The sequence below is a fragment of the Macaca mulatta genome, chromosome 1 (assembly GCF_049350105.2).
Source record: "Macaca mulatta isolate MMU2019108-1 chromosome 1, T2T-MMU8v2.0, whole genome shotgun sequence".
NCBI lineage: Eukaryota > Metazoa > Chordata > Mammalia > Primates > Cercopithecidae > Macaca > Macaca mulatta.
The window spans coordinates 217,798,365-217,826,028 of record NC_133406.1 but is presented as its reverse complement, the minus strand read 5'-3'; the positions used below and the strand labels follow the sequence as shown (position 1 = coordinate 217,826,028).

The window sequence follows — 27,664 nt, the reverse complement described above, 5'->3', positions numbered from 1 at the left end:
AGCTGAGATTGTGCCACTGCACTCCAGCCTGGCAAGAGGGCAAGACTCCATCTCAAAAAAAGAAAGAAAGAAAGAAAGAAAATATTATGCTAAGTAGTGAAATCTTCAGTCCTGCCCCCCTGCCCACAGCTCTTTCAGAAGTTAAGAAAACAACAGGAAAAAGAACAATTCTGTTAATTGAACCAAGACTCAAGATATCATTAATTAATCCAGGTCTCAGAAAATAATAATTAAAAAAAAATCCTGATTAGGTTACAGGACACAAAAGATAACAAGAGTCATCACTGAATAAGACTAGGAGGCCTTCCGGAAAGGGACAATTTTCTGAAAGGCTTGCCGAAACTCTTCATTAAACACAGTGTAGATTATTGGATTGATGAGGGAGTTTAAATAGCCTAGCCAGGTGAAGAAGTCAAAGAGGGCCCGGTGGATCCAGCAGGAGTCCCGGCAGATGGGGAGGACCAGAGACACCACGAAGAAGGGCAACCAGCAGATGATAAAAGCCCCCAGAATGATGCCCAGGGTTTTAGTGGCTTTCCTTTCCCGAGCCGCGGAAATCCTCTTGCGTTCCAGGGCACTGTCAGCAAGCTTGATTTTCACGTGGCTGAAAAAGAGAGGGGAGCCAGCCGAGTGCGAGTGCCCCTCATGGAGGCTGGGGTTGAGCGAACAGAGGGAGGACCCTGCAGAGCCTGTGATGAGGTGGGCTGTGGTGAAGCGCTTCCCATAGAGTGAGGGTGGATTCAGGATGCGATTCCGGGCCGCCCGGTAGATCCGGCCATATAGGATGATGAGCAACACCGAGGGAATGTAGAAGGCCCCACACGTGGAGTAGATGGTGTAGGAGATCTGAGAGGTGTTCACCAGGCACTCCAACATCTCCTCCTGGGCCTTGGCCTGTCGCCAGAAGAGAGGGGGAATGGAGATGCAGATGGAGATGGCCCAGACGATGGCAATCATGGTGGCCGCATGGCCAGCTGTCCTGCGTTTACTGTACTCCAGGGCATCCGTGATCGCCCAGTACCTGTCCAGAGCAATGACACAGAGATGCAGGATGGAGGCCGTGCAGCACGTGATGTCAGAAGACAGCCAGATGTCACACAAGATTTGGCCAAAGTTCCAGGTGTGGGTGATGGTATAGGCGATGCTAATGGGCATGACCAAGATGGAAACCAAGAGGTCGGTGGTGGCCAGGGAGCCAATCAGGTAGTTGGCAGGGGTGTGGAGCTTCCTGGTGAGTAAGATGGTGGTGAGTACAAAGGCGTTGGAGAAGACTGTGGCCAGTGTGATGATGGAAAGGACCATGGCAAGGGAGATCTTGAGTGCCTGGAGGGTCCTGGGATCCCAAGCCTCTGGGGTTTCTGTGGCATTCAGGGATCTGTTGGAGGCCTCCTGGGGAAGGCCTTCTGTTGACTGGTTCAGTGGGGACATGCTAGGTGGCTCTCTCTTCCCACAGACCTCCACACATTTGGCTCCTTCCTTCAAGGTTGTCCTGACAACAGAGCAAAGTCATCCTTCTGCTTCACACTGGTGGGAGCCATACACTAGAACAGACCACAGTGAAAAGGCCTCAAGACCGGACTATTCTCCAAGTACAGCTGTAATAAAATAAAATTAAATAGTAATGATAATAATAAACAAGACCAGATTATTTGAAGAACGATGAGACAACTACCACTGGTAGTTAAAGGTCTTTCCTAAACCACAGGAATTCCAGGATGTCTCAGGGTCCTGGAGCTTTGCCCAGCAGATGGTCATGCCCGGGGGACACATGCTGAGTTCGTTAGACAGTTATCAGGGGATCACACCCAGGTGGGCAATGCCCTGGGATTCTTGCCTGTGGCATCTGGCTCTTTTCAAAGCTTGAGTCATTCGTGTGTTTAATGAGAACTTCAGAATTCCCCTCATAATAATTGAAACGATTCTGGATTTAGGATTGCTTCCGAGGAGCTTTTAAAACTAGACACAAAAAGAAGTTCCAGCTGATTCAGAGAAGCAGTCCAGTCAGCACAGCGGCTCGCGGTTTTCCCAAGTTCATCTTGATGCATCCTGAGCTACTTAACTTCGGTTCCTGTCCCACTGATCGTTTAGAGCCTGAACAGACAAAACATCCTGGTTACCAAGACTTGAAGAATGCATGAGCTGGGACCAGGCAAAACAAACAGATCACTGTGGGCTCACGGAATGGGGACATGTTCAGAAGATCTGGGGTTTAAAAAAGAAAAAAAAAATAGAGTTAGGTTCTAGAAGGACAATGTGGAAGCCTGAAATGAACTACATGATTAAAAAGATACTACTTAAAGCTGGCCATGGTGCTGTGGAACTGGCATTCTAGAAAGTATCAGAATACAGGGGTGGGTGATGTGCCCCACCCAGGCAATTCCCACAGGGGACAAAGTGTCATAGCTGTTGGAATCATCACAAGCTTGTTAGAAGTACATGAAATCAGCTCTGTAAGTTGTGAATCAGAAAGCGTCATTCTATTTATTTAGCAACAATGGAAACAAAATAAAACTGTACACGGGGAAAGATAAAGACCATCAGGAAAGAAGCCAAATTGTCATCATGTATTTCTCTACAAAGTAAAGGTTGTGACCTTTTTTCTACTTTTTCTACTCATTTGAATTTTTCAGATGTCCTATAGTGAGCATGAATAATGTTATTTTTTATTTATTTATTATTATTTATTTATTTATTTTTGAGACGGAGTCTTACTCTATTGCCAGGCTACAGTGCAGTGGCGCGATTTCGGCTCACTGCAACCTCTGCCTCCTGGGTTCAAGCGATTCTCCTGCCTCAGCCTCCCGAGTAGCTGGGACTACAGGCACACGCCCTCACACTCAGCTAATTTTTGTATTTTTAGTAGAGACGAGGTTTCACCATGTTGGCCAGTCTGGTCTCGAACTCCTGACCTTGTGATCCGCCCGCCTCAGCCTCACAAACTGTTGGGATTACAGGCATGAGCCACAGTACCTGGCCGGAAGTCTATTTTTAAAAATGTTTTTATTATGTTCGTTCTTTCTTTCTCTCTCCCTTCCTTCCTTCCTTCCTTCCTTCCTTCCTTCCTTCCTTCCTTCCTTCCTTCCTTCCTTCCTTCCTTCCTTCCTTCCTTCCTTCCTTCCTTCCTTCCTTCCTTCCTTCCTTCCTTCCTTTTTCTCTCTTTCTTTCTCCCCTCCCTCCCTTCCTTCCTTCCTTCCTTCCCCATTGTGGAAGTTTAATCCAGAAAATACATTCAACTTTCCAAATGGAAACTGGAAACCTAGCTGCAAAAAAATCTTGGGAACTTCTGGGTTGGCGCAAGTATCCAGGTGTCTGTCTAGAAGCTCCTGACCTCAGGTGATCCGTGTGCCTCGGCCTCCCAAAGTGGGAGGGATTACAGGTGTGAACTATCGTGGCTGGCCCCTTGAAGCTTTTTCAGACCTTGTCCTAGATACCTTTTCTTCTGGTTGTTCATTTGAATTCTATATAATAAACCAGTAATTTTTAAATTATTTATTTGTTTATTTATTTATTTTGAGGTAGGATCTAGCTTTGTCCCCCAGGCTAGAGTGCAGTGGCATGACCACAGCTCACTGCAGCCTCGACCTCCTGGATCGAGTGACCCTCTAACCTTAGCCTCCCAAGTAGCTGGAACTACAGGTACATACCACCATGCCCAGCTAATTGTTTTTTGTTTGTTTGTTTGTTTGTTTGTTTTCATAGAGGCAGGGTCTTGCTATGTTGCCAGGGCTGGTCTCAAACTCCTGGACTTAAGCAATCCTCCAGCCTTGACCTCCCAAAGTGCTGGGATTACAGCCACGAGCAGCTTTAGCTCCTTAATGTTTTAAAAATCAATCACCAGCTGGGCGCAGTGGCTCTTGCCTGTAATCCCAGAACTGTGGGAGGCTGAGGCAGGTGGATCACCTTAGGTCGGGAGTTCAAGACCAGCTTGACCAACATGGAGAAACTCTGTCTCTACCAAAAATACAAAATTAGCCAGGCGTGGTGGTGCATGCCTGTCATCCCATCTACTTGGGAGGCTGAGGCAGGGGAATTGCTTGAAACCAGGAGGTGGAGGTTGCAGTGAGCCAAGATGGCGCCATTATACTCTAGCCTGGGCAACGAGAGTGAAACTCTGCCTTAAAAAAAAAAAAAAAAAAAAAAAGGGCTGGGCAGGGTGGCTCACACCTGTAATCCCAACATGTTGGGAGGCCGAGGTGGGCGAGGTCAAGAGATCGAGACCATCCTGGCTAACACGGTGAAACCCCGTCTCTACTAAAAATACAAAAAAATTTAGCTGGGCATGGTTGCAGCCACCTGTAGTCCCAGCTACTCGGAAGGCTGAGTCAGGAGAATGCTCTGAACCCGGGAGGTGGAGCTTGCAGTGAGCCGAGATGGCGCCACTGCACTCCAGCCTGGGAGACAGAGCAAGACTCTGTCTCAAAAAAAATAAGGCCACCTGGCTGGAAGTGGAAAAACCAGGTCCAGAGATCTCAAGAAATTTCTACCCTTGCCTACATTGCCTCAGTTGAGGATGAAAAGCCTTAAGGCATGCATGCATAGCTGGTTTGACGACCCCCTCCTACCCCCACTCTCCCCAGGCTCCACCCCAAAAGCCTCTGGCTGAAGTTTTGCTCCCATTTTGGTTCACGGGGAAAATGTGAACTCTGGTTGGCTCTTCGAAACTTTCTCCCCTGCAGACAGTCTGGGTGACTGAGGTGCGTCATTTCCCATGGAAGCCTGGTGTGCCGGCCCCACAAACTCATGAGGTCACTCCTTGAGTTCCAAGCATTCCAGTGACCTCATTTCAGTGAAAGGCGTGGGTTCAGAAAGGCTCAGGAGGCTGGTGTGTGTGCAAGCCCTCCAGCCCTCGGTGACATCTTGGGAAGAAGGACAGGGACACAGGGACAGGAGCAGACAGACTTGGTGAGGAAAGCTAGGCTGTAGCTTTGAAAGAAGTAGCACAATTCAGAGGCTGTCTTCTCTCCTGCCTGCTATCCCCCCCCATTGTGAACAAAGGTGGGAGAAGTTTTCATAATCTAGCTGCCTTTGGAGACATGGACTGTAGCTCCATAAGCAACTCTCTCTTTCCCGTCACACTTCAAATAATAAAATAACAAATACAGGCCAGGCATGGTGGCTCACACCTGTAATCCCAGCACTTTGGGAGGCTGAGGCCGGTGGATCACCTGAGGTCAGGAGGTCGAGACCAGCCTGGCCAACATGGTGAAACCCCATCTCTACTAAAAATGCAAAAATTAGCCGGGCGTGGTGGTAGGCACCTGTAATCCCAGCTACTCAGGAGGCTGAGGCAGGAGAATCGCTTGAATCTGTGAGGCAGAGGTTGCAGTGAGCCAAGATCGTGCCATTGCACTCCAGCCTGGGCGACAAAGCAAGACTCCATCTCAAAAAAAAAAAAAAAAAAAGTTAAAATGACAATGAAAGCCGGGTGTGGTGGCTTATGCCAGTAATCCCGACACTTTGGGAGGCTCATGTGGGAGGATCGCTTGGGCCTAGGAGTTCAAGACCAGCCTGGGCAACATAGCGAGACTATCTATTTTAAACAAAAGAAAAAAGAAAGAAAGAAAAATTAAAATGACAACAAGGTGCCATTTTCACCTAGTAGAAAAGTACAGCATTTTAAATCTGATCATGTCATGTCAGTTAATAAGAGTCAGCAGCTTGGGAGGCTGAGGCAGGATGATTGCTTGAGCCCAGGGGTTCAAGACCAGCCTGGGCAACACAGTGATTGGAGATACTTCACAAGCAAACAATTTAGTATTATTTCATAAAACTAAAGAAGCAAACAATTTAGTATTATTTCATAAAACTAAAGATGTGATGACTACCTCATGATTCAGCAATTCCACTGCTGGGTATGCATGGCAGAGAAACTCTTCTGTGTTCGCTAGAAGACAGAAACAAGAATGGTCCTAGTAGCATGAAATAGCAAACAGCTAAAAACAACCAAACGTCCATCAACAGCAGAATGGTAGCATATGGCATAGTCCTACGATGGAGTGCTACAGAGAAGCAAAACAGAGTAAACCACAGCTACACACACCAAAATGGTGATTATCACAAACAAGGCAGAGTGCCAAAGTCAAAAACATGCAAGAAGAAACAAACTGTTAGGGAGATAAATATATGTGGCAAAACCATAAGGAAAAGCAAAGAAATTAAAAATATAAAATTCAGGGGCCGGGCGCGGTGGCTCATGCCTGTAATCCCAGCACTTTGGGAGGCCGAGGTGGGCGGATCACGAGGTCAGGAGACCGAGACCATCCTGGCAAACACAGTGAAACCCCGTCTCTACTAAAAATCCAAAAAAAGTAGCCGAGCGTGGTGGCGGGCGCCTGTAGTCCCAGCTGCTCGGGAGGCTGAGGCAGGAGAATGGCGTGAGCCCGGGAGGCAGAGGCTGCAGTGAGCCGAGATCACGCCACTGCACTCCAGCCTGGGCGACAGAGCGAGACTCTGTCTCAAAAAAAATAAAATAAAATAAAATAAATAAATAAATAAATAAATAAATAAATAAAATTCAGGATAGTGGTTACCCCTGGAGGGAAAAGGACAGAGGAATATAATCATAAAGGGTTTTAAAAGTTTCAATTATATTCTTTTCACTATCTCAGCTCATTGCAACCTCCGCCTCCCGGGTTTAAGTGATTCTCCTGCTTCAGCCTCCCAAGTAGCTGGGATTACAGGCATGTACCACCATGCCCGGCTAATTTTTGTATTTTTTTTTAGTAGAGATGGGGTTTCGCCATGTTGGCCAGCCTGCCTTGGCCTCCCAAAGTGCTGGGATTATAGGTGTGAGCCACCACGCCAGGCCTTTTTGAGAAAGGGTCTTGCTCTGTCACCCAGGCTGGAGTGCAGGGGCGTGATCAGAGCTCACTGCAGTCTTGATCTCCTGGGCTCAAGTGATCCTCCCACCTCAGCCTCCTGAGTAGCTGGGACCACAGATACACACTACCACTCCCAACTGATGTTTAAATGTTTTTGCAGAGATGGGGTCTCCCTATGTTGTCCAGGCTTGTCTTCAAACTCCTAGACTCAAGCAATTCTCCCACCTTGGCCTCCTAAAGTGCTGGGATTACAGGTGTGAGCCACCATGCCTGGCCTTTTTTTTTGTTTTTTTTTTTAGAGGGAGGATCTTGCTCTGTCACCCAGGTACAGTGGCACAGTCATAGCTCACTGCAACCTTGAACTTCTGGGCTCAAGTGATCCTCCCAACTTGGCCTCCCAAAGTGTTGGGATTATAGGCATCAGCCACCATGCCCAGCCTGATGTTCTATTTTTTAAGTAGGTGGTGAGTGCATTAATATTGTTATTCGTGTGTGTGTGTGTGTGTGTGTGTGTGTGTGTGTGTGTGTGTGTGTACTGCTTTGTAGGGAATGATGCATGTGTAATTTTTCTTTCTTTCTTTTTCTTAACGGGGGGATGGAGTCTTCCTCTGTCACCCAGCCGGGAATGTAGTGATGCAATCTTCGCTCACTGCAACCTCCGCTTTCCGGGTTCAAGTGATCCTCCCACCTCAGCCTCCTGAGTAGCTGGAACTACAGGTGCGTACTACCCTGCCTGGCTATTCTTTGTATTTTTAGTAAAGACAGGGTTTCACCTTGTTGGCCAGGCTGGTCTTGAGTTCCTGACCTAAGGTGATCTGCCCTCCTCAGCCTCCCAAAGTGCTAGGATTACAGGCGTGAGCCATCGCACTCGGTAGTATATGTAATTTTTCTCAATCTATTTTGTATATCATGAAAAAGAATCCTATTACCAGCAATAATATGTTGATACATTAATACCTATTGATAATTTTTAGTGCAGAAGATCTGCATTCCGGTCCCAGCTCTGCCACTGACCAGCTGGGTAACCATGGGCAAAGCACAACCTCTTTGACCCTTAGTTACTTCCTTGGTGAAATAAGAACAAAAGCCTGGCTGTGCTGTCCCAAAGGAGTATTGAGTAGCTCCAGCAAGATCAAATGTATGTGATGTGTTGTGAACAGAAGAGTCCTGAACAAATGTAATGATGCTAACAAAGGAGGAGTACAGTGGCTAAGAGCAGGCATTCTCAGGTCCCAATTCCTGTTGGTTCGCTTTCTTGCTGTGGCCACTGGGCGAATAACTTCACCTCTCTGAGCCTGCACAGCCTCAGTGATGGAGATGATAATCCAAATCTCACAGGAGTTTGGGGAGAACTGTCAATATCATGGATACAAAATGCTCAACATAGTAAATTATTTCTTTTTGTTTATTTATTTATTTATGGACAAGGTGTCCCTATGTCACCCAGGCTGGTGTCAAATTCCTGGCCTCAAGTGATCCACTCATCTTGGCCTCGCAAAGTGTTGGGATTATAGGCCTGAGCCACCATGCCTGGCCTTGTAGTCAATGGTGACCACAAATGTGATTTATCTGGGTTCTCTATGGTGCATCCAACCAAATTCAGATATCCAGGCAACAAGATCACTTCCCTCACCAGAAACAAAGTATCACTGACCGTTTTGGTGAGAGATGTCTGCCATTGCCAGAAACCCAGATATACCAAGGAGCTTCCTCCCTGCCCACCCATTTTCCCAGGGGCCATCATAGCAGCAGCAGAAGCAAGGACCTTTCTCGGCCCCGCCTCCACCTCCAGGCCACAAGCATCTCCCCTGAAGTCCAGATCACGTGGACTCCAGCCACACCATGCATCTCCCAGGTCTGGCATCTCTGAAGAGGGGTGCAAAGAGAAAAGCAGACAGAGAGACTTATGTACCAATCTCGGCCTGTTTCAGAGACCACCTTTGATTACAGCTGATTGGACCAGGGAGGACATGTGACCCAAAATGAGCCAATCAGATTCTCTCTTGGGAGTTTAGACTGGTGACCATGGGGAGCTGGGCTGGATAGAAGATGGGGGAAGATAAATCTGCAGGCCAAGGGTCCTGCGGCTGGAGTCAGGCTGCAGCCTTTACCAAATCAAGGAAGGTTTGGGGGGAATAGAAAAGCCAAAGGTAAACAAAAAACAGGTCTGTAGAGAGAGGCAGGAGAACGGAGCAGAGAAAGAAGCTGAGGGAGAGGAACCACCTGTCCTGGGAGAGGAGAAGGAAGGAGGCTTCCAGGCCAGGGAATACTCCTTCCCATCCCTGTATGTCCATAAGCGACCTTCTATCCAGGAAACCTCATTTGTACCAACTCGTGTTTTCCCAGCTGAGCCAGTTCACATGGACACAGCAGCCTTTGAGAAATGGTAGTAAGACAGGGAACTTTCTTCTTCTTCTTTTTCATTTTCAGAGACAGGGACTTCCTCTGTCGTCCAGGTTGGAGTGCAGTGGCACGATCATGGCTCTCACTGCAGCCTCGATTGCCCGGGTTCAAGTGATCCTCCCACCTCAGCCCTCCAAGTAGCTGGGACTACAGGCACAAGCCACCATGCCCAGTGAATTTTCAATATTTTTTTGTAGAGACGGGGTCTCGCTGTGTTGCCCAGGTTGGTATGGAACTCCGGGGCTCAAGTGATACTCCTGCCTCAGCTTCCCAAAGTGCTGGGATTAGAGGCTGAGCCGCTGTGCCCAGTCAAGACAGGGGACTTTTGGTTCCTTCCCACTAACCAATCCCTACTGTGGGGTCCAAGTCCTTTCACCTCCTGGGCCCTTCTTCCTCATCTGTAAATTGGGGTAATGACATCTTTCACCCAGAATTGTTATGTGGCTTCAATGAAGTAGGGAGAACATGCCTAGCACAGTGGCTGGCACACAGCAGGTGTTTTTTCTGAGACAGAGTCTCACTCTGTTGCCCAGGCTGGAGTGTAGTGACCCAATCTCAGCTCACTGCAACCTCTGCCTCCCAGGTTCAACTGATTCTCCTGCCTCAGCCTCCCGTGTAGCTGAGATTACAGGCATGCACCATCACGCCTAACTAATTTTTGTATTTTTAGTAGGGGGTTTCACCATGTTGGCCAGGCTGGTTTCGTACTCCTGGCCTCAAGCGATCTACGCATCTGGGCCTCCCAAAGTGCTGGGGGATCTACCCGCTTCGGCCTCCCAAAGTACTGGGATTACATGCATGAGCCACCGCACCCGGCTAGCAAAAGCCGGCGTCTTACAAAAGCAAAAGCCGGCCTCTTACAAAAGCGTCCTACCCAGAGCTCATTCAGCCTGCAGGAAGATCTGTCGCCTCCACTTTCTGAGGGCTCTTTAACTAAGTGAGTCATAAAACCTTGCCAGAAACAAAAAGGATGTATGGGTTTAATGTGTCCTTAGAAGCCAGTCTCATCTCTTTGGAAGAAAAAAGTAAGGCTCTGTGATAAAAAGATTTGTTGCAGTAGAATACATCCCCCACAGAGTAATTTGTGGCTGTTCTTGCTGTAGATGCTGTGTAGTACAGATGAGTGAGCTCTGGGTGGAGAAATCACTCTGCGCAAATCTGGACAGGGCTTTATATTTTACAAAATGCACCCACAGCTGTTATTTCATCTCATTCTCTCTCCTGCATGGGACCTCCTACAGCCTTAGTTTTCTCCTCTGCAAAAATCAGGGTATCGAGTCTACCTCCCAGAGATATAATGAGGGTTGGATAGAACATGTGTGGGGAAGAATCTGGGAAGTTTCTTTTTCTTTCTTTTTCTTTTCGGTTTGTTTTTTTTTTTTTTAGACAGAGTCTCACTCTGTCGCCCAGGCTGGTGTGCAGTGGGGCAATCTCGGCTCAATGCTACCTCCGCCTCCGGGGTCAGGCGATTCTCCTGTCTCAGCCTCCAGAGTAGCTGGGATTACAGGCATGCACCACCACAACCGGCTAATTTTTTTTATTTTTAGTAGAGATGGGGTTTCACGAGGTTGGCCAGGCTGGTCTCGAACTACTGACCTCAGGTGATCCACCCACCTTGGCCTCCCAAAGTGCTGGGATTACAGGCATGAGCCACCGTGCCCAGCCGAATCTGGAAAGTTTTAACATGGGTATGGGTGTGTGTGTATGTGTATGCATCTCCCCCATTTCATGCTCTCTCTTTCTACCTATATCTGAATGCCAGTTTTAAAATCTAATCAGTATCTTGAGGTGTAAACAAATCAGTCTTGCACCTCAGTTTCTCTAATCATAAAATCTGGAAAATGGGCAGGGCATAGTGGCTCATGCCTGTAATCCCAGTGCTTTGGGAGGATGAGGTGAGATCACTTGAGGCCAGGAGTTTGAGATCAGCATGAGCAACATAGCGAGACCTCATCTCTCCAAAATATTTAACAATTAGCCAGGCATGGTGGCATGCATCTGTAGTCTTAACTATTTGGGGGGCTGAGGTGGGAGAACTGCTTGAGCCCAAGAGTTTGAGGTTACAGTGAGCTATGATGGTGCCACTGCACTCTAGCCTGGGCGACAGAGTGAGCCCCTATCTTAAACAAACAAACAAACACCTCTGTGAAACACAGAAAATAAAAGTTCGCCAAATTCCCAGCCCAGTACTTCCATTCCTAGCTGTACACCCAAGAAAAACATGTATGTACATCCACCAAAAGATACATGCAAGAATTGTTCATAGCAGCACTATTCATAACAACCCCAAACTGCAAACTACCTAAACAAGCGTCTACAGTAGAATAGGGCCAGGCACAGTGGCTCACACCTATAATCTCAGCACTTTGGGAGGCCGAGGCAGAAGGGCTGCTTGAGGTTAGGAGTTTGAGACCAGCCTGGGCAACACAGGGAGACCCAGTCTCTAGAAAAAAAAGTTAAAGAATATTAGCGCTTGCCTGCTGCCATGTAAGACATGACTTTGCTCCTCCTTCACCTTTTACCATGATTGTTAGGCCTCCCCAGCCATGTGGAACTGTGAGTCAATTCAGCCTCTTTCTTTATAAATTACCCAGTCTCACTGGGCATGTCTTTATTAACAGCTTGAGAACACACTAATACCATCAGTGTGGATTGGTTTGCATTTTACATAATTTTACATAAGTAAAATCAGAGATCTACTCATTTTTGCCTGGCTTTTTTCATTCGGCGTAACTGTTTTGAGTTTCATCCATGTTATTGCATGTTCTCTTTTATTACTGAATAGTATTCCATTGTATGGATACACCAAAATGTGTTTATCCATTTACTTGATGGGCTATTACAAATAAAGTGGCTGTGAACACTCATGTACAAAAAAAAAAAAAAAGCCAGATATGACAGCACCCCCACCTGTAGTCCCAGCTACTTGGGAGGCTGGGGCAAGAGGATCTTTTGAGCCCAAGAGTTTGAGGTTACAGTGAGCTCTAATAGTGCCACTGCACTCCCAGCCTGGGTGACAGAGCAAGACCCTGTTTCTAAAAAATAACTACTACAACAAACAGTAGAATGAATAAATAATTGTGACATAATCGTATAAGAGAGAGTGATTATAAGAATCACTCTTCATCAATGAGAATGGTTCCCAGCTACACACAAACAGGTGGATGAATCTAATAGACATAATGTTAAACAGAAGAAGCCGGGCGTCATGTGTGATTTAAACTTCATAAAGTTCAAAAACAGGCAAAACTGACTTACACTGAGGGAAGTCAGGCTATTGTGTTTCCCGTGAGAATATAAGGGGGGCGTCTGAGTGCAGGTCATGTTCTGTTTCTTGAGCTGCTGGGTTCACTTTGTGAAAATTCATCAGGCTGCACACTTGTGTTTGGGGTACTTTTGCTTTTCTGGAAGTTTTGCCCTCCCGCCCCCCAAAAAATAGTGGTTAACTGCCTAAGAGCCTCAGGCACCAGCTCCACTGATTACAGGGAGAACTTGGAGTCATCACTGAACCTCTTTGCACCCAGTCCTTTTCCTTTCCTTCCCTTCCCTTCCCTTCCATTCTTCCTTCTTCCTTTTCTTCTTCCTTTCCTTTCCTTTCCTTTTTTGAGACAGAGTCTTGCTCTGTCGCCCAGCCTGGAGTGCAATGGTGCGATCTTGGCTCACTGCAACCTCCACCTCCCGGGTTCAAGCGATTCTCCTGCCTCAGCCTCCCAAGTAGCTGGGACTACAGACACACACCATCACGCCTGGCTAATTTTTGTATTTTTAGTAGAGACAGGGTTTCACCATGTTGGTCAGGCTGGTCTCAAACTCCTGACCTCAAGTGATCCACCCACCTCGACCTCCCAAAGTGCTGGGATTACAGGTGTGAGCCACCACACCTGGCCGCACTCAGTTTTTTCATGTGGAAAATGCAAACAACAGCACCAATGTCACGTGACTGTCACATGAGTGACAGAGAGGTAGGTGACTTGCCCAAGTTCACATGGCAGTTTGGTGTCCCTCTCAGCTCAGCTCGATGCTTCTACTGCCCTGTGCCACCTCTCCCTGCCCCCATCAAAAGGAGTATATTTTTTTGTCCCTTGATTCTGGGTTCAACATGGACTCACTGTGGTCAACAGAATGAGGCAAAAGTGACAGTAAGCTGGTGCCAAATGTAGTCCTCTAGAGGCTGTGCATGTGTCTGCTTGCACTCCGTCATTGCCATAAGAAGAACATCCCTGGGCTAGCACACTGGTCCCTGCAGGGAGAGACAAGGACATGAAGCAGAGCTGTTCCAGCCAAACCCAGCCTAGAACAGAGCCTCTCACACAACCAGCAGACACATGTGCGAGCCCAGCCAAGATCAGCAGACATACCCAGCCAAGTGTATATCCAGAGGAAAAGAACTCATTATACAAAAAAGATACTTGCACATGCTTGTTTATAGCAGCACAATTCGCAATTGCAAAATCATAGGACTAACCCAAATGTCCATCAATCAGTAAGTGGATAAAGAAACTGATTTATACGATTGAATACTACTCAGTCATAAAAAGCATTTAAATAATGGCATTTCAACGACCTGGATGAAACTGGAGACTATTATTCTAAGTGAAGTAACTCAGGAGTGGAAAACCAAATATTGTATGTTCTCACTGATATGTGGGAGCTAAACTATGAGGACGCAAAGGCATAAGAATGATACAATGTGTAATCCCAGCACTTTGGGAGGCCGAGACGGGCGGATCACGAGTTCAGGAGATCGAGACCATCCTGGCTAACACGGTGAAACCCCGTCTCTACTAAAATACAAAAAAAAAAAAAAATTAGCCGGGCGAGGTGGCGGGCGCCTGTACTCCCAGCTACTCGGGAGGCTGAGGCAGGAGAATGGCGTGAACCCGGGAGGCGGGGCTTGCAGTGAGCTGAGATCCAGCCATTGCACTCCAGCCTGGGCAACAGAGCGAGACTCCGTCTCAAAAAAAAAAAAAAAAAAAAAGAATGATACAATGGACTTCGGGGACTTGGGGGAAAGGGTGGGAGGGGGGCAAGGGATAAAAGACTACAAATAGGGTGCCGTGTATGCTTCTTGGGTGATGGGTGCACCAAAATCTCATGAATCACTGCTAAAGAACTTATTCATGTAACCAAATACCATCTGTACCCCAATAACCTATGGGAAAAAAAAAAGAAATACCCAGCCAAGTTCAGATTAAATCAGCCAACTTCCAAATGCATGATTCGTAGTAATAAATGCTGTTGTTTTATTTCACCAAGTTTGAGGGTAGCTTGTTACATAGCAATAGCCAATTGATAAAGTCCCTTCGTTCACTGAGTGTGTGTTTTTGTTTTGTTTTTGAGACAGTTTCACTCTTGTTGCCCAGGCGGGAGTGCAGTGGCGCTATTTCAGCTCATTGCAACCTCCGCCTCCCAGGTTCAAGTGATTCTCCTGCCTCAGCCTCGCGAGTAGCTGGGATTACAGGCATTCGCCACCAGGTTCGGCTAATTTTGTATTTTCAGTAGAGACGGTCTCAAACTCCTGACCTCAGGTGACCCACCCTCCTCCGCCTCCCAAAGTACTGGGATTATAGGCGTGAGCTACCACACCTGGCCCCTTCATTCACTGAATGACTGGATTCTGTCCATTCTACTGCCCACACCTAACTGCCTTGACTCTTCTCTCCCTTCTCCACTCCTACTGCCACTGTTCTGTTTCAGGAGAGTGAAACCATCCTTCCTGGCTTCAATGGTCTCCCAGCCTCCACTCTTGGCCCCTGCCCATTCTCTAACCATATCCCACCCAACTAACAGTCTGACCAGGTCACTCCCTTAAAATCCTCCAGTAGCTCCCGCTGCACCCGGGATTAAGCCCAGGCTTCACAGCTTGGTTTAAGAGACCCTTCATGAACTGGTGTTTCCTTCCATCTCCAACCCCATCTCTCAGCATAGCTGGCTGTGACCTTCACACTGCAGCAGCACAGACCTGCCTGTTCTTCCAGTACCCTCCTGCCATAGCCCCGGCTCCAGTGCTGTTTCCTGCTGATCCTTTTTCCCTGCTGTATCCTCTGCCTGGAAAATGTCCTTTCTTCAGTCCTCTGGCTGCCTAATTCCAAGTCACCCTTCAGAGTTAGGCTCTGGTGTCTCCCCAGGAAGCTTTCCCTAACCTCCCCCCAAGCCCAGCTTGGTTCAGGTACCCCTTTCCTGAGAGCCTGCCACCCTAGCTCTCACCATATTGGACGGCCTCTGACACAGTAACAAGAGCTCCTTGAGTGTAGGGACCATGTCTCATTCACCCCTGTAGCCCTGACACCTGGCCCAGAGCAAGGCATCAACACCTGTCTATGAAAGGGTCCAGGAACTGGTGGGGAATGGGCCCTGAGAACAGAGCACACGCCTGAGAGGCAGAGGCCCCGGGCTTTAGCTTGGCTTTGCTGCTAACTTTCTGTGTAACCTAGGATAAGTCAGTTCCTCCTCCAAGCCTCGGTTTCTCCAACTTGAAAATGAGGTAGTTGGATCAGATCAGAGATTCTCTTGGTGAGCATCAGAATCACCTACCTGCAAGAGCTTTAAAAATACAAGTCAGGCCGGGCACAGTGGCTCACACCTGCAATCTCAGGACACTGGGAGGCTGAGGCAGGCAGATCACTTGAGGTCAGGAGTTCGAGACCAGTCGGCCAACATGGTGAAACCCCGTCTCTACCCCCCCCCCCAAAAAATACAAAAATTAACTGGGTGTGGTGTGTGGTGGCACGCGCCTGTAGTCCCTGCTATCAGGAGTTGAGGCAGGAAAGTCACTTGAACCCAGGAGGCAGAGGTTGCAGTGAGCTGAGATCGTGCTACTGCACTCCAGCCTAGGTAACTGAGTGAGACTCCATCTCAAGAAAAAAAAAGAAAAGTCTGTTAAAAACAACAACAGATATCTAGGCCTCACCCTCCAGGGGACAGAGCCCAGGCACTGATTTTTGAAAACTTCTCAGCTGCTTCTAAGGTGAAACCAAGATGAAAAACCACTGGCCTGGATGACACCTAGTTATCTTCATCACTGACAATTTGACTACCTTAAAAAAGTCAAAGACAGATGAAACCTGTTTTCAAGGCCTTTGCAATGGTTAGGGAAATATGAGGCCCCAGTGCCTTCCTGCTTTTAACCTTGCACTGGATCTCCACAAGCCTTCAACAGGCAAGAGACCACCTCAAACCACCAAACACACTGTTAAAAGGCAAGGGCCTCTTTTTTTTTTTGAGGTGGAGTCTTGCTCTGTCGCCTAGGCTGGAGTGCAGTGGTGCAATCTCGGCTCACAGCAACCTCCGCCCACCAGGGTCAAGCAATTCTCCTGCTTCAGCCTCCTGAGTAGCTGGGATTACACCACCCACCACCACGCCTAGCTAAATTTTGAATGTTTTTAGTAGAGACAGGGTTTCACCATGTTGGTCAGGCTGGTCTCGAACTCTTGACCTCAACTGATCCTCCCACCTTGGCCTCCCAAAGTGCTAGGATTATAGGCGTGAGCCACTGTGCCCAGCCGGCAAGAGCCTTTGAAGTTAACAACTCACTATATTCACTCATGCTGTGGGAAAGTGGGTAAAGAGGTTTTAAATTCTTACCATCTAGCCAGGTGTGGTGGCTCATGCCTATAATCCCAGCACTTTCGGAGATGGAGGTGGGCAGACTGCTTGAGGCCAGGAGTTCGAGACCAGCCTGGGCAACATGGCAAAAACCCATCTCTACAAAAAATACAAAAATTAGCCAGGTGGCCAGGCACGGTGGCTCATGCCTGTAATCCCAGCACTTTGGGAGGTCGAGGCGGGTAGAACACCTGAGATCAGGAGTTCGAGACCAGCCTGACCAACATGGTGAAACCCTGTCTCTACTAAAAATATAAAAGTAACTGGGCATGAAGGCACATGCCTGTAATCCCAGCTACTTGGGAGGCTGGGGCAGGAAAATCGCTTGAACGCAGGAGGCGGAGGTTGCAGTGAGCCGAGATTGTGCCATTGTACTCCAGCCTGGGCAACAAGAGCAAAACTCCATCTCAAAAAAAAAAAAGAGGCCGGGCGCGGTGGCTCAAGCCTGTAATCCCAGCACTTTGGGAGGCCGAGGCGGGTGGATCACGAGGTCAGGAGATCGAGACCATCCCTGGCTAACATGGTGAAACCCCGTCTCTACTAAAAATACAAAAAACTAGCCGGGCGTGGTGGCGGGCGCCTGTAGTCCCATCTACTCGGAGGCTGAGGCGGAAGAATGGCGTGAACCCAGGAGGCGGAGCTTGCAGTGAGCCGAGATCGCGCCACTGCACCCCAGCCTGGGCGACACAGCGAGACTCCGTCTCAAAAAAAAAAAAAAAAAAAAAGAAATAAAAATAAAAAGAAAAAAAAAATTAGCCGGGTATGGTGTCTCAAAAAAAAAAAAAAAAAAAATTTGGTGATATATATATATCACCAACTGCTCCTATTATTACTAATTGGGGGTGCGGGGAATGAATTAGTGCACCCATTTTACAGACGAAGAAACTGAGGTCCAGAGAGGTAAAATGACTGGCTCCCAGCCATACAGGTAATATATGGCATAGCTGGGATTGACAGCCAAAGTTCAGAAATAAAATAGCCACTATTGGCCATGTGTGGCCACTGGGCGCTTCAAATGTAGTCCCTGAGATGTACCTGGTTCAAAAAAAGAATGTTAAAAAAAAAGTGTAAAATAGCTCACTAATAAATGTATCAGTTACATGTTGAAATGGTAATATTTTGGATGTGGTAGGTTAGTAGAATATATAAATAAAATTTTCACTTTTTGTTTTGTTTTGTTTTGTTTTTGAGACAGAGTCTTGCTCTGTCACCCAGGCTGGAGTGCAGTGGCGCAATCTCAGCTGACTGCAACCTCTTCCTCCCTGGTTCGAGCAATTCTCCTGCCTCAGCCTCCTGGATAGCTGAAATTACAGGCGTGCACCACCATCACGCCCAGCTAATTTTTGTATTTTTAGTAGAGATGGGGTTTCACCATGTTGGCTAGGCTGCTTGCCTCAGCCTCCCAAAATGCCTGGGATTACAGGCATGAGCTACCGCACCCAGCCTATTTTCACTTTTTAAAAATGTGGCTACTTTGAAATTTCCTAAATTGAAAAAGCACATGTGTCACTCACGTTGTATTTCTGTTGGTTGGTCCTCCTCTAGCAGTGGCTCTTAGCAGCGGTGATAGTGCTCCCTAGGGCTCAGATCAGGAGTCTGTCCTCAGGGAACTGCATTTCCAGGGAGGGGGTTGGGACAGCAGGGAGGGGGCCCGGGGCTGCTATGTGGGCATGGGGATGAGGAGGGGTCGGAATGGCCCCAGTAGTAAAGTAGTGGCCAACATTTATTGAGAGTTTACTATGTGCCAGGCACTGTTCTAAGCTTCTCATGTATTAACTCATTGAAGTCTGACTGCAACCCTCTGTAGTCGATACTATTATTATTATCAATTATTCCCACTTCCCAGGGGAGGAAAGTGAGGCTCACAGAAATGGCTTGCCTAAGACCCTGGAGATGGGGCACTGTGGATCTAGGATTGGAATCTGGGCTTGCCCAACTCCACGCTCCACCATCCATAAAAGGTGCCAGGTAAAGTCAGTTCCACTTCCTTCTTTCCATAAATACCTACCCCACACATTCAAGAAATCTGTACTGGGTACCTGTGATGTGCCAGGCTCCACTACTATCTCCTGAACAGGACCTCTCTCTGACAGGCCTGGTGATGGGAGCTTGGCACAACCCAAAGGAAGGGGAAGGAAGTGGTGACTGCGGAGCTTCTCACACTTGAATGTGTACATGCATTACCCAGGGATCTTATTACAAATTCGGATGCTGGCCGGGCGCGGTGGCTCAAGCCTGTAATCCCAGCACTTTGGGAGGCCGAGACGGGCTGATCACGAGGTCAGGAGATTGAGACCATCCTGGCTACCACGGTGAAACCCTGTCTCTACTAAAAAAAAAAAACAAAAAACTAGCCGGGCGAGGTGGCGGGCGCCTGTAGTCCCAGCTACTCGGAAGGCTGAGGCAGGAGAATGGCGTAAACCTGGGAGGCGGAGCTGGCAGTGAGCTGAGATCCGGCCACTGCACTCCAGCCTAGGCGACAGAGCGAGACTCCGTCTCCAAAAAAAAAAAAAAAAAAAAAAAAAAAATTTGGATGCTGATTCTGTGGGTCTGCAGGGTTTTGTTTGCTTGTTTGTTTTGGGACCGGGTCTCGCTCTGTCACCCAGGCTGGAGTGCAATGATGTGATCTTTGGCTCACTGCAACTTCCCAGGTTCAAGTGATTCTCCTGCCTCCGTTTCTTGAGTAGCTGGGTCTACAGGCATGTGCCACCATACCCGGCTAATTTTTGTATTTTTAGTAGAGACAGGGTTTCACCATGTTGGCCAGGCTGGTCTCAAACTCTTGGCCTCAAATGATTCACTCGCCTCAGCCTCCCAAAGTGCTGGGTTTATAGGCGTGAGCCACCATGCCCGGCCGGGTCTGCAGTTCTGACAAGCTCTCAGGAGATGCTGCAGCTCTGCCACACGGTGGTGGTGTGAGGGGTAGCAGTAGTGTCAGCCCCTGGATTTCAGAAGGGTATCAGGGTATTAGACAGGAAGGACTCTTAGGAATCATTTAGTCCGACTCCTCATGATGCTGACAGGGAAATGGGCTCAGAGAGGGCAAGACACTTGCTCAAGGTAACACAGTGTGTTACAGGCTAAGACCAAGTCTTCAGACTCCCACCAGGGCTCCTTCTACTGGCTCCTACTTGCAGCAGGAATTTGAGTTGATGGACAGAAGTATCCAGAGGCTCTCAGACCCATTTCACACTATATACTTCTGGCATTTTCAAGTCTCCCCCCAGCTCTCATCTGAGTTTCCACACCAGGTGAATAATCCTGGGAGCCGACTGGCAGGGCTGACCATACTTTGCAAGAAGACTTTAGAACTGCATCCCCCCTATACTGGAGCCCAACCTGTCTCTTCTCTTCTCCCACAGATGCTGCACACCTGGGTCCCCAGAGAACACTTGGAGCTGATGGAGTGAATATTTCCAGGACAGAGGAGAAGCTATCTTCTCTAGACTGGGTAAACAAAGTACTAACAACAGGAATTCATTTTCTTGAAACCAAACACCAAAATTTGTTAGTGTTTACAGGATACGAAGTTGCTATTTACCATCTGCTTTCTCTTCTGGGAGCCACAATACAGCTGTGATTCAGAGCACAAACTTTGGAGCTAGGTACAGCTATGGAGTCAGGTAGACCGAATTCACGTCTCACCTGACCCGTTTTCTAGCTTTGTGACCTTGGGCAAATTACTCAACCTCTCTGTTTCCTCATCTATTCAACTACAATATACTTAAAGTCTACCACATGTTGGCATGAGCAATGCAGATGTGGACTCTGCTCTTAGGAGGACTTACAATGGCCCTGGGGAAACCATCCTGCAATGAAGACCACAGATATGATGAGGATAACGGTGGGGCATGCAGGGAGCTATGGGAAGGAAAGTAGGGGGACAGGTAGCCTGCTGCAACCTTGAGGTCTCACTCTGAAAGTGGCTTTGAAGCTGAGCGTGAGAGGGCAAATAGAATTAACAAGTGAAATCTCATACCATGTCCTGAGTTAAAAACAAACAAGGAATTAGCAAGTGAAGAGAAGCTGGGGCCAATGATACCTATTCCACAGGATTGAACCTTGGATAACTCTTCCCTGCAATACACTCCAAATCCTTTTTATGTGTGAATGTATGTATATATGTATGTATGTATGTATTTTTATTTATTTATTTTTAGGCAGGCTCTCTCTCTCTTTTGCCTAGGCTGGAGTACAGTGGCACGATTGTGGCTCACTGCAGCCTCAACCTCCTGAGCACAAGCCTTCCTCCTGCCTCACCCTCCCAAGTTGCCAGAACTACAGGTACACCATCATGCCTGGCTAATTTTTTAAAATTTTTTTATAGAGATGGGGTCTCCCTATGTTGCCCAGGCTGGTCTTGAACTCCTAGGTTCAAGTGATCTTCCTGCCTCAGCCTCCCAAAGTACCAGATTACAGTTGTGAACCATCATGCCCAGCCCCAAATCCTTTTTCTACATTTCCTATTGTTTACCTATCCAGGGATCACATAGCCCGGTCATTTCCTCTCATCCTCCTATTCACCTGGACTGAACAGAAGACCCCACCTCCAGCCCACCTCTTGGCCGAGACCTTTGGCTGCAAAAACACTGCAGTTCTATTACTTCCTTGAGTCTTTGCACAGGCTATTCCCTCTACCTGGAATGCCTTTCTGCTCATGTCCCCCACCCTCTCGGGAAGTTTCCTGGTAACTAGGGAGGGACCTGATCACTTCCCTTCTCTACACCCCATTGGCCTTCTAATGTATACATCACACTGGACTCCCCTGGACTGGGCTTTCTTGCCCACCCCACACTGTCTCCTTGCTAGACTTGAGTTCCAGAAGGAAGGGGCAACTCATGCCATGAAGCATGAGTTGCCCTGTGTGTGGCATGCCCGTCCCTCTCACCCACCATCCAGCTCCAACTTCACTCTCAAGACCAAGTTTAACTCTCCCCTCTTTACTGAAATTTGTCCTCCTCCTGCCCAAGTGGAGCCAGCCTCTCTCTATGCCAACACAGTGCCTTGTGTTTAGGATTTGTAATACACATCTCATTATCCTGCAGTCCAATGCCTGGGTCTGTCTCCCCACAAGATGGTGCATTCCCGAGGCAGGGATACAGCTTTGTTCATAGCTGTATATTTTAGGCTTAATACTCACAGATGCTGAGATTTACTCAAAGAATGAATTAAAAAAGAATACTGACAGTTTTACCTTTGTTTGACTCCTCTCTCTGTACCTCTGACCCCAAATATCCTTTGGTCATCCCTCCTTGATGTTCCACAGGGGCCCTAAACTCAAGCCACCTCACTCATAGCAGGCCCTCTTGAGTGCCCTTTTTTTTTTCCTTAAGACGGGAGTCTCACTCTGTTGCTCAGGCTGGAGTGCAGCGGCTCAATCTCCACTCACTGCAACCTCCACCTCCCGGGTTCAAGTGATTCTCCTGCCTCAGCGTCCCAAGCAGCTGGGATTACAGGTGCATGCCACCACATTCAGCTAATTTATGTATTTTTGTAGAGACAGGGTTTCACCATGTTGGCCAGGCTGGTCTCGAACTCCTGACTTCAAGTAATCCACCCCACTCGACTTTCCAAAGTGCTGGGATTACAGGAGTGAAACACCACACCTGGCCAGCGCCTCTTTTGTAGCAGACCTTATCCTGTTCTTCCACACCTAGCCCAGGCTTTGAATTCTTCCTCACTATCTTCCCCAGAGCTTAACCAGTTACTTCATAAAAATAATAAGCGTTGGGAGGCCGAGGCGGGCGGATAATAAGGTCAGATCAAGACCGTCCTGGCCAACATGGTAAAACCCTGTCTCTACTAAAAACACAAAAATTAGCTGGGCACGGTGGCACGCGCCTATAGTCCCAGCTACTTGGGAGGCTAGGGCAAGAGAATCGCTTGAGCTCAGGAGGCAGAGGTTGCAGTGAGCTGAGATCGCACCATTGCACTCCTGCCTGGGCGACAGAGCGAGACTCCATCTAAAAACAAAACAAAACAAAAAAACAATAAGGAAACAGAGGCTCACATATCAATGGCAAGGTCTAGGGCCTTTCTCTTAACAGGCCAGACCTTTCATTCCCCTACACATTCTGTGTTCTCTCCCTTGTCTCCACTACATGTTTGGGGCATTCGTGCCTTAGTTCAGGCTGTTCCTTCTGCCTGGAACAGCACTCTTTCCCATTCCCTTTCATACATATCTATTGTACTCCTGTCTGCTTTCTAAATTTTTCTTTTGTTTTTTAGAGATAGGGTCTCATCATGTTGCACAGGCTAATCTCGAACTCCTGGGCTCAAGCACTTTGCCCACCTGGGCTTCCTGAAGTGCTGGGATACAGGTGTAAGCCACTGTACCCAGCCCCTCTCTCTGCTTTCTGAGGTCCTTTTCAAAAGCTACCTCCTCCAGGAAGTCTTCCCTGGTCAACTGAGAGCAAAATCTCTCTCCTTTAAGCCCTCTCTCGACTCCAGGTTTGTTTGTGCCTCTTACTGCCTACTGCTGGAAGCTCCTTGAAGATTTACCTATTTCCTTCCCCCTCCAGTGTTCACAGCACAGTAGACTGGCAAATAACAGGAAATAACTTCTCTTGCAAGGCTCAAGTAGGCTCTGGAGAAGGATCCGTATTTCCTCCTCTCCATTTTTGGTTGGGTGCAATGGCTCACGCCTGTAATTCCAGAGGTAGGAGTTCAAGACCCGCCTGGGCAACATGGAGAAACCCCATCTCTACAAAAACTACAAAAATTAGCTGGGCATGATGGTGCGCGCCTGTAGTCCCAGCTGCTCTGGAGGCTGAGGTAGAAGGATGGCTTAAACCCAAAAGTTGGAAGTTGCAGTGAGCCCAGAGTGCACCGCTGCACTCTAGCCTGGGCGACAAAGCCAGACTCTGTCATTCATTCATTCATTCATTCATTCATTCATAAATAAATAAATACATTTCTCCAACAGCTCCCACTTCACTCTGAATAAAATTCAAAACTCCTATGGCTTACAAGGCCCTACGTGATCTGCTGCCACCCCTGCCATCTCTCTGACCTCATCTCCTACCAGTTGTTCGTCCTAAATATCACCCCTTTGGCAACACTTTGACCAGCCAATATAAAGCAGCTCCCCTCCTCCACCACATCACCCTGGTTTATGCACATTTTAGCACTTAACCCGATCTGGTATTTTCTGCCTGTTTGTTTATTGCATGTCTTTCCCACACGCCCCCCACTTGCCTCATGCCCTGCTAACATACACCTCCTGTCTAGCTCATCCCTGTATCCCCAGGGCCTAGAACAGTGCTTGGCTGAAAATAAATAGGTGGGTCAACAGCCTGAGGAGCAATCTGGGCTGGAGGCATACATGTATGAGTCATGTACATAGAGGTGATAACTAAAGCCAATGGGGTGGCTGAGATCACCCAGGGAGAGTGTCTACTAGGAGAGGAGCAGAGGGCCTGGGGGAGCAGAGCATCTAAGGGCTGTAGAAAGGAGAATGAAGCCGCAAAAACAACAGAGAAGACGAGGGAACAATGTAAGAGTGTCAAGTCACAGGGGCCCAGAGAAGAGTGTTTTGGGGAGAAGAAATGGTCAGCAGCATCAACTGCTGCTGAGAATAGTGAAAGACTGAGCAGGCCAGGCTCTGTGGCTCATACCTGTAGTCCCAGCATTTTGGGAGGCTGAGGAGGGTAGATTCTTTGAGCCCAGGAGTTCGAGGCCAGCCTGGGCAACATGACGACACCCTGTCTCCACAAAAAATGCAAAAGTTAGCCAGGCAAGGTGTCGCATGCCTGTAGTCCCAGCTACTGGGGAGGCTGAGGCAAGAGGATCACTTGAACTCGGGAGGTTGAGGCTGTAGCGAGCCATGATCACACCACTGCACTCTAGCCTGGGTGACAGAGCACCATCCTGTCTCAAAAACAAAAACAAATAAACAAAAAGCCTGAGTGGTGTCTACTGAATTCAGCTTCCTGGAAGACACGGCTGACCCCTGCCCCTCTGTGGGCCTTAGACGGGAACCATCTGTGCGATGAAAGAGACCTCTCAGGCCTGGGAACTCCACACTCTGAGAATCTACATTTCTGCTCACATTCACATCACTCTCACCAAAAAAAACAGTCATCCATCTGTGGCCTAGGAGAGAAGGGATGACCCAGTGGACCCGCCCTCATTATTGAGCCATCGGGTAACTCTGTCAGTTACCCTGAGGAAGCATCTCTGTATTTCTGGCCCTGTACTAGGTTCTGGGTGGTGATGAGCCAGCAGGCAGGCCTGGGACCGGGAAGCCAGCACTAGGGCTCAGGGTTTCTGTGGCTGCAGAGACATGATCTCCATCCCCCACCCCTGGGCTGCACTGGGACTTACTTGTTCATGAGGTCAAAGCCTTGGTCTGAGGGCGGGGCCCTGAAGCGCTTGTGGAGGTTGTTGTAGGGGTAGAGGCCCTAGCCCCTGCCAGTCAAGTCCAGCTGGCCTGGTCCCTCCCTCCTAGCCACCCTCTAGGTCCTGGTTTCCTGGATGTCCCAATGACAAAGCCTGCCTACTTCTCCCCACCAGTGGAGCAGGACTAAAGACTGAAAAAGGCCGGCTACCCCAGTGGCCTCGCTTGCTGCTGATAAAGTGTCCCCAAATGTCCTTGTGAGGAGGACTGAGACCCCAGCCAGTGGCTGTGTGATCCAGAGGACAGCACAGACCCACACCACAGGCTCAACTGGAAAACACTGGAAGCTGGTTGCAAGGAAGAGTGGAGGGGTTGCTGCTGCTGCTGCTACTCAGAGAAATGATGGCCACCAGTGGCTGAGCTCTTGTTTGGAGCTAGGGGCTGTGCTGAGTGACATTCCCATTAGATTTGTACTGTAAGCCTGTGGGGTGAGCATTGTTGTCCCCACTTCATATGGGAGGAAATCACGCCTCAGAGAAGGTAAGGGCTTTCCCGAGATCACACAGCTAGTAGGTGGCCAAGGCCAGTTTGCTAATGCAACCACCCTGACTGAGAGCCCTGCTCTTAATCCCGAACTTTCCCAGACCTGGGGACTTTAGTCTTAGATTCTTCTACTGGTAGTATGACCTTGGGCAAGACGGATTCCCCACTCTCCCCATTTGTAATAAAGCAGATTTCTTAGCGCCCTTCCAGTTCCAGCATTATGTGATTAGCTAGGATTTACATAGAACTTTACAGTTTCTAAAAAAGCATCTAGCGCGGATCTCACGTATTCCCACGGACCCTGCAAGGCAGAGAATCCCCCTCTATTTGATAGACGTGCAAACTGAGGCTCGGAGAGATGCAGTGACCTGCCCAAGGTGACGGAGCCGGTCAGCCCCAGCCCGGAGCCAGCCGGGACTCCACACCGTACGCCCCTTCAACTCCCTCCAGAGAGGGGCGGCCGCTCCACGGCGCCGCGCCCGAACCTGGCCAGCAGGGGGCAGCGCCCGGCTTCCCTCTGCGACCGGGGCCCCTCCGGGGGCGTCGCAGTCCCCGGCCCGGGGGTGACTCCCGCCCCTCCAGATCTCGCCTGGGCGCTGGGCACCCCCAACGCGTGCGTGGGATCCCGCAGCCGCCCCGGGCGCTGCCTCAGCCCTCCCTTTTCTCCCGGGGATCTTGACGGCGACCCCTGGTCGCCTCCCTCCGGCCGGGCAAGTCCTCCGGGACCCTCTCCCTGGCGCGCGCCCGTCCGAGGGCACAGAGAGGCGGGACGCCCTGGGCCCCCGAGGCCCCAGGAGGGGCGCCGCTCCTGGCCTCAGTTCCTCGCGGACCGCCGCTGGGGCCAGGCTGCAGACGCTTCCACTCCCCGGAGAGCACGCGGCCCCGAGCGCTTACCCGCTGCCCGGCGCGCAGGTGCGCACACCCGGCGTACCCGCCCGATCCACTTCCTCGCGCGGCATCTCCCCGCAGCGGCCGCCTTGTCTCCGCCGCGACCCCCGCCGAGCTCCGGGGCAGCCCGCCCCGCCGCGCCGGGGCCCTTCCCGGCTCGCGCCCTCGCGATCCCGCACCTGCCTCCGCCCCTCCCAGCGCCCTGCGGCTCCTTCTCCGCGCTCCCCTTCCCGCGCCCGCCGCTCCCCCTCACTCCCTCCTCCAGCTCCTCCCTCGCCGGGCTCCCTCCCTACTCGGCCCCCCGCCCGCCCGGAGGAAGGCTTGGCCCCTGGCCTCCCGACTGGGGCTGGTCCGGAGCTCCGAGCCCCCGCCTGCAACTCGTAGCAGCCCCCGCCCAGCCCCCGGGGTGGGTACGCGCAGCGGAAGGGAGGTGGGAAAAGCCCCAGGCCAGCGCTCTCCGGCCCCCACCTGTAGGAGGGCAGGTGGGCTGGCTCTGGGGTAGGAGTCTGCAGGGAGGTGGGCCATGCCCAGAGACACTTGGTGGAAGTCCAGCCTCCCCTATCCGTCCAGGTCCCCGGTGTTCATTCCTAGTTAGATTTTTTTTTTTCTTCGTCTAACAAATATTTATTGATCTACTGTGTCAGGCATGTTCTAGGCACTGGGAATACAGCAGTGAACAAAACAGAGGTAGACCTAAGGGAGCTTCGATTTTGTTGTGGGGAGACAATACATTTAATAAGCAAAACGCATAAAATATTTATAGAGGTAAAGAGGGGGAGGAAAAGAAAGCAGAGAAAAAAGGTAGGGAGTGGAAGTGAGGGCTCAGGGGCACCTCCCTGCAAAAGTAGCATTTGAGCAAAGTCAGGAGGTGAAGGAGTAGGTCTTGGGAAAGCCCCTGAGCCGGATGGTGTCCAAGCTGGATGAATGGAAGCGGGGTGGGGGGCGGGAGGGATGGCCAGAGAGGTAGGGGAGGGGCAGCTCCCAGCGTCCTTCAAAGGACAGATTCCGAGTGCCAGCCTCCACAGCAGGTGTTTGGGGTGCTGAGATAAACCAGCCTGGTTGCAGA

The 27,664-nt window shown here is 49.4% G+C and overlaps 1 protein-coding gene across 4 annotated transcripts; it reads right to left on the bottom strand.

Annotated features, from left to right (window-relative positions):
- Positions 1-159: 159 nt before the first annotated feature.
- On the bottom strand, positions 160-26,816 carry HTR1D (5-hydroxytryptamine receptor 1D). Of its 4 annotated transcripts, XM_028838298.2 has the most exons (4): positions 26,605-26,785; positions 13,334-13,464; positions 5,826-5,884; positions 160-2,202 (listed from the first exon to the last, which is right to left on the bottom strand). In XM_028838298.2, exon 4 carries the CDS (start codon positions 1,426-1,428, stop codon positions 295-297), a length of 1,134 nt encoding a protein of 377 aa, XP_028694131.2. In that variant the 5' UTR covers positions 1,429-2,202; positions 5,826-5,884; positions 13,334-13,464; positions 26,605-26,785; the 3' UTR covers positions 160-294. The 4 variants fall into 4 exon arrangements, with proteins under 4 accessions (XP_028694131.2, XP_014986040.2, XP_077826618.1 ...); XM_015130554.3 differs by lacking the exon at positions 5,826-5,884 and having other exon boundaries at positions 26,605-26,816; XM_077970492.1 differs by lacking the exon at positions 5,826-5,884 and having other exon boundaries at positions 160-2,091; positions 26,605-26,802.
- Between the last annotated feature and the right edge of the window lie 848 nt (positions 26,817-27,664).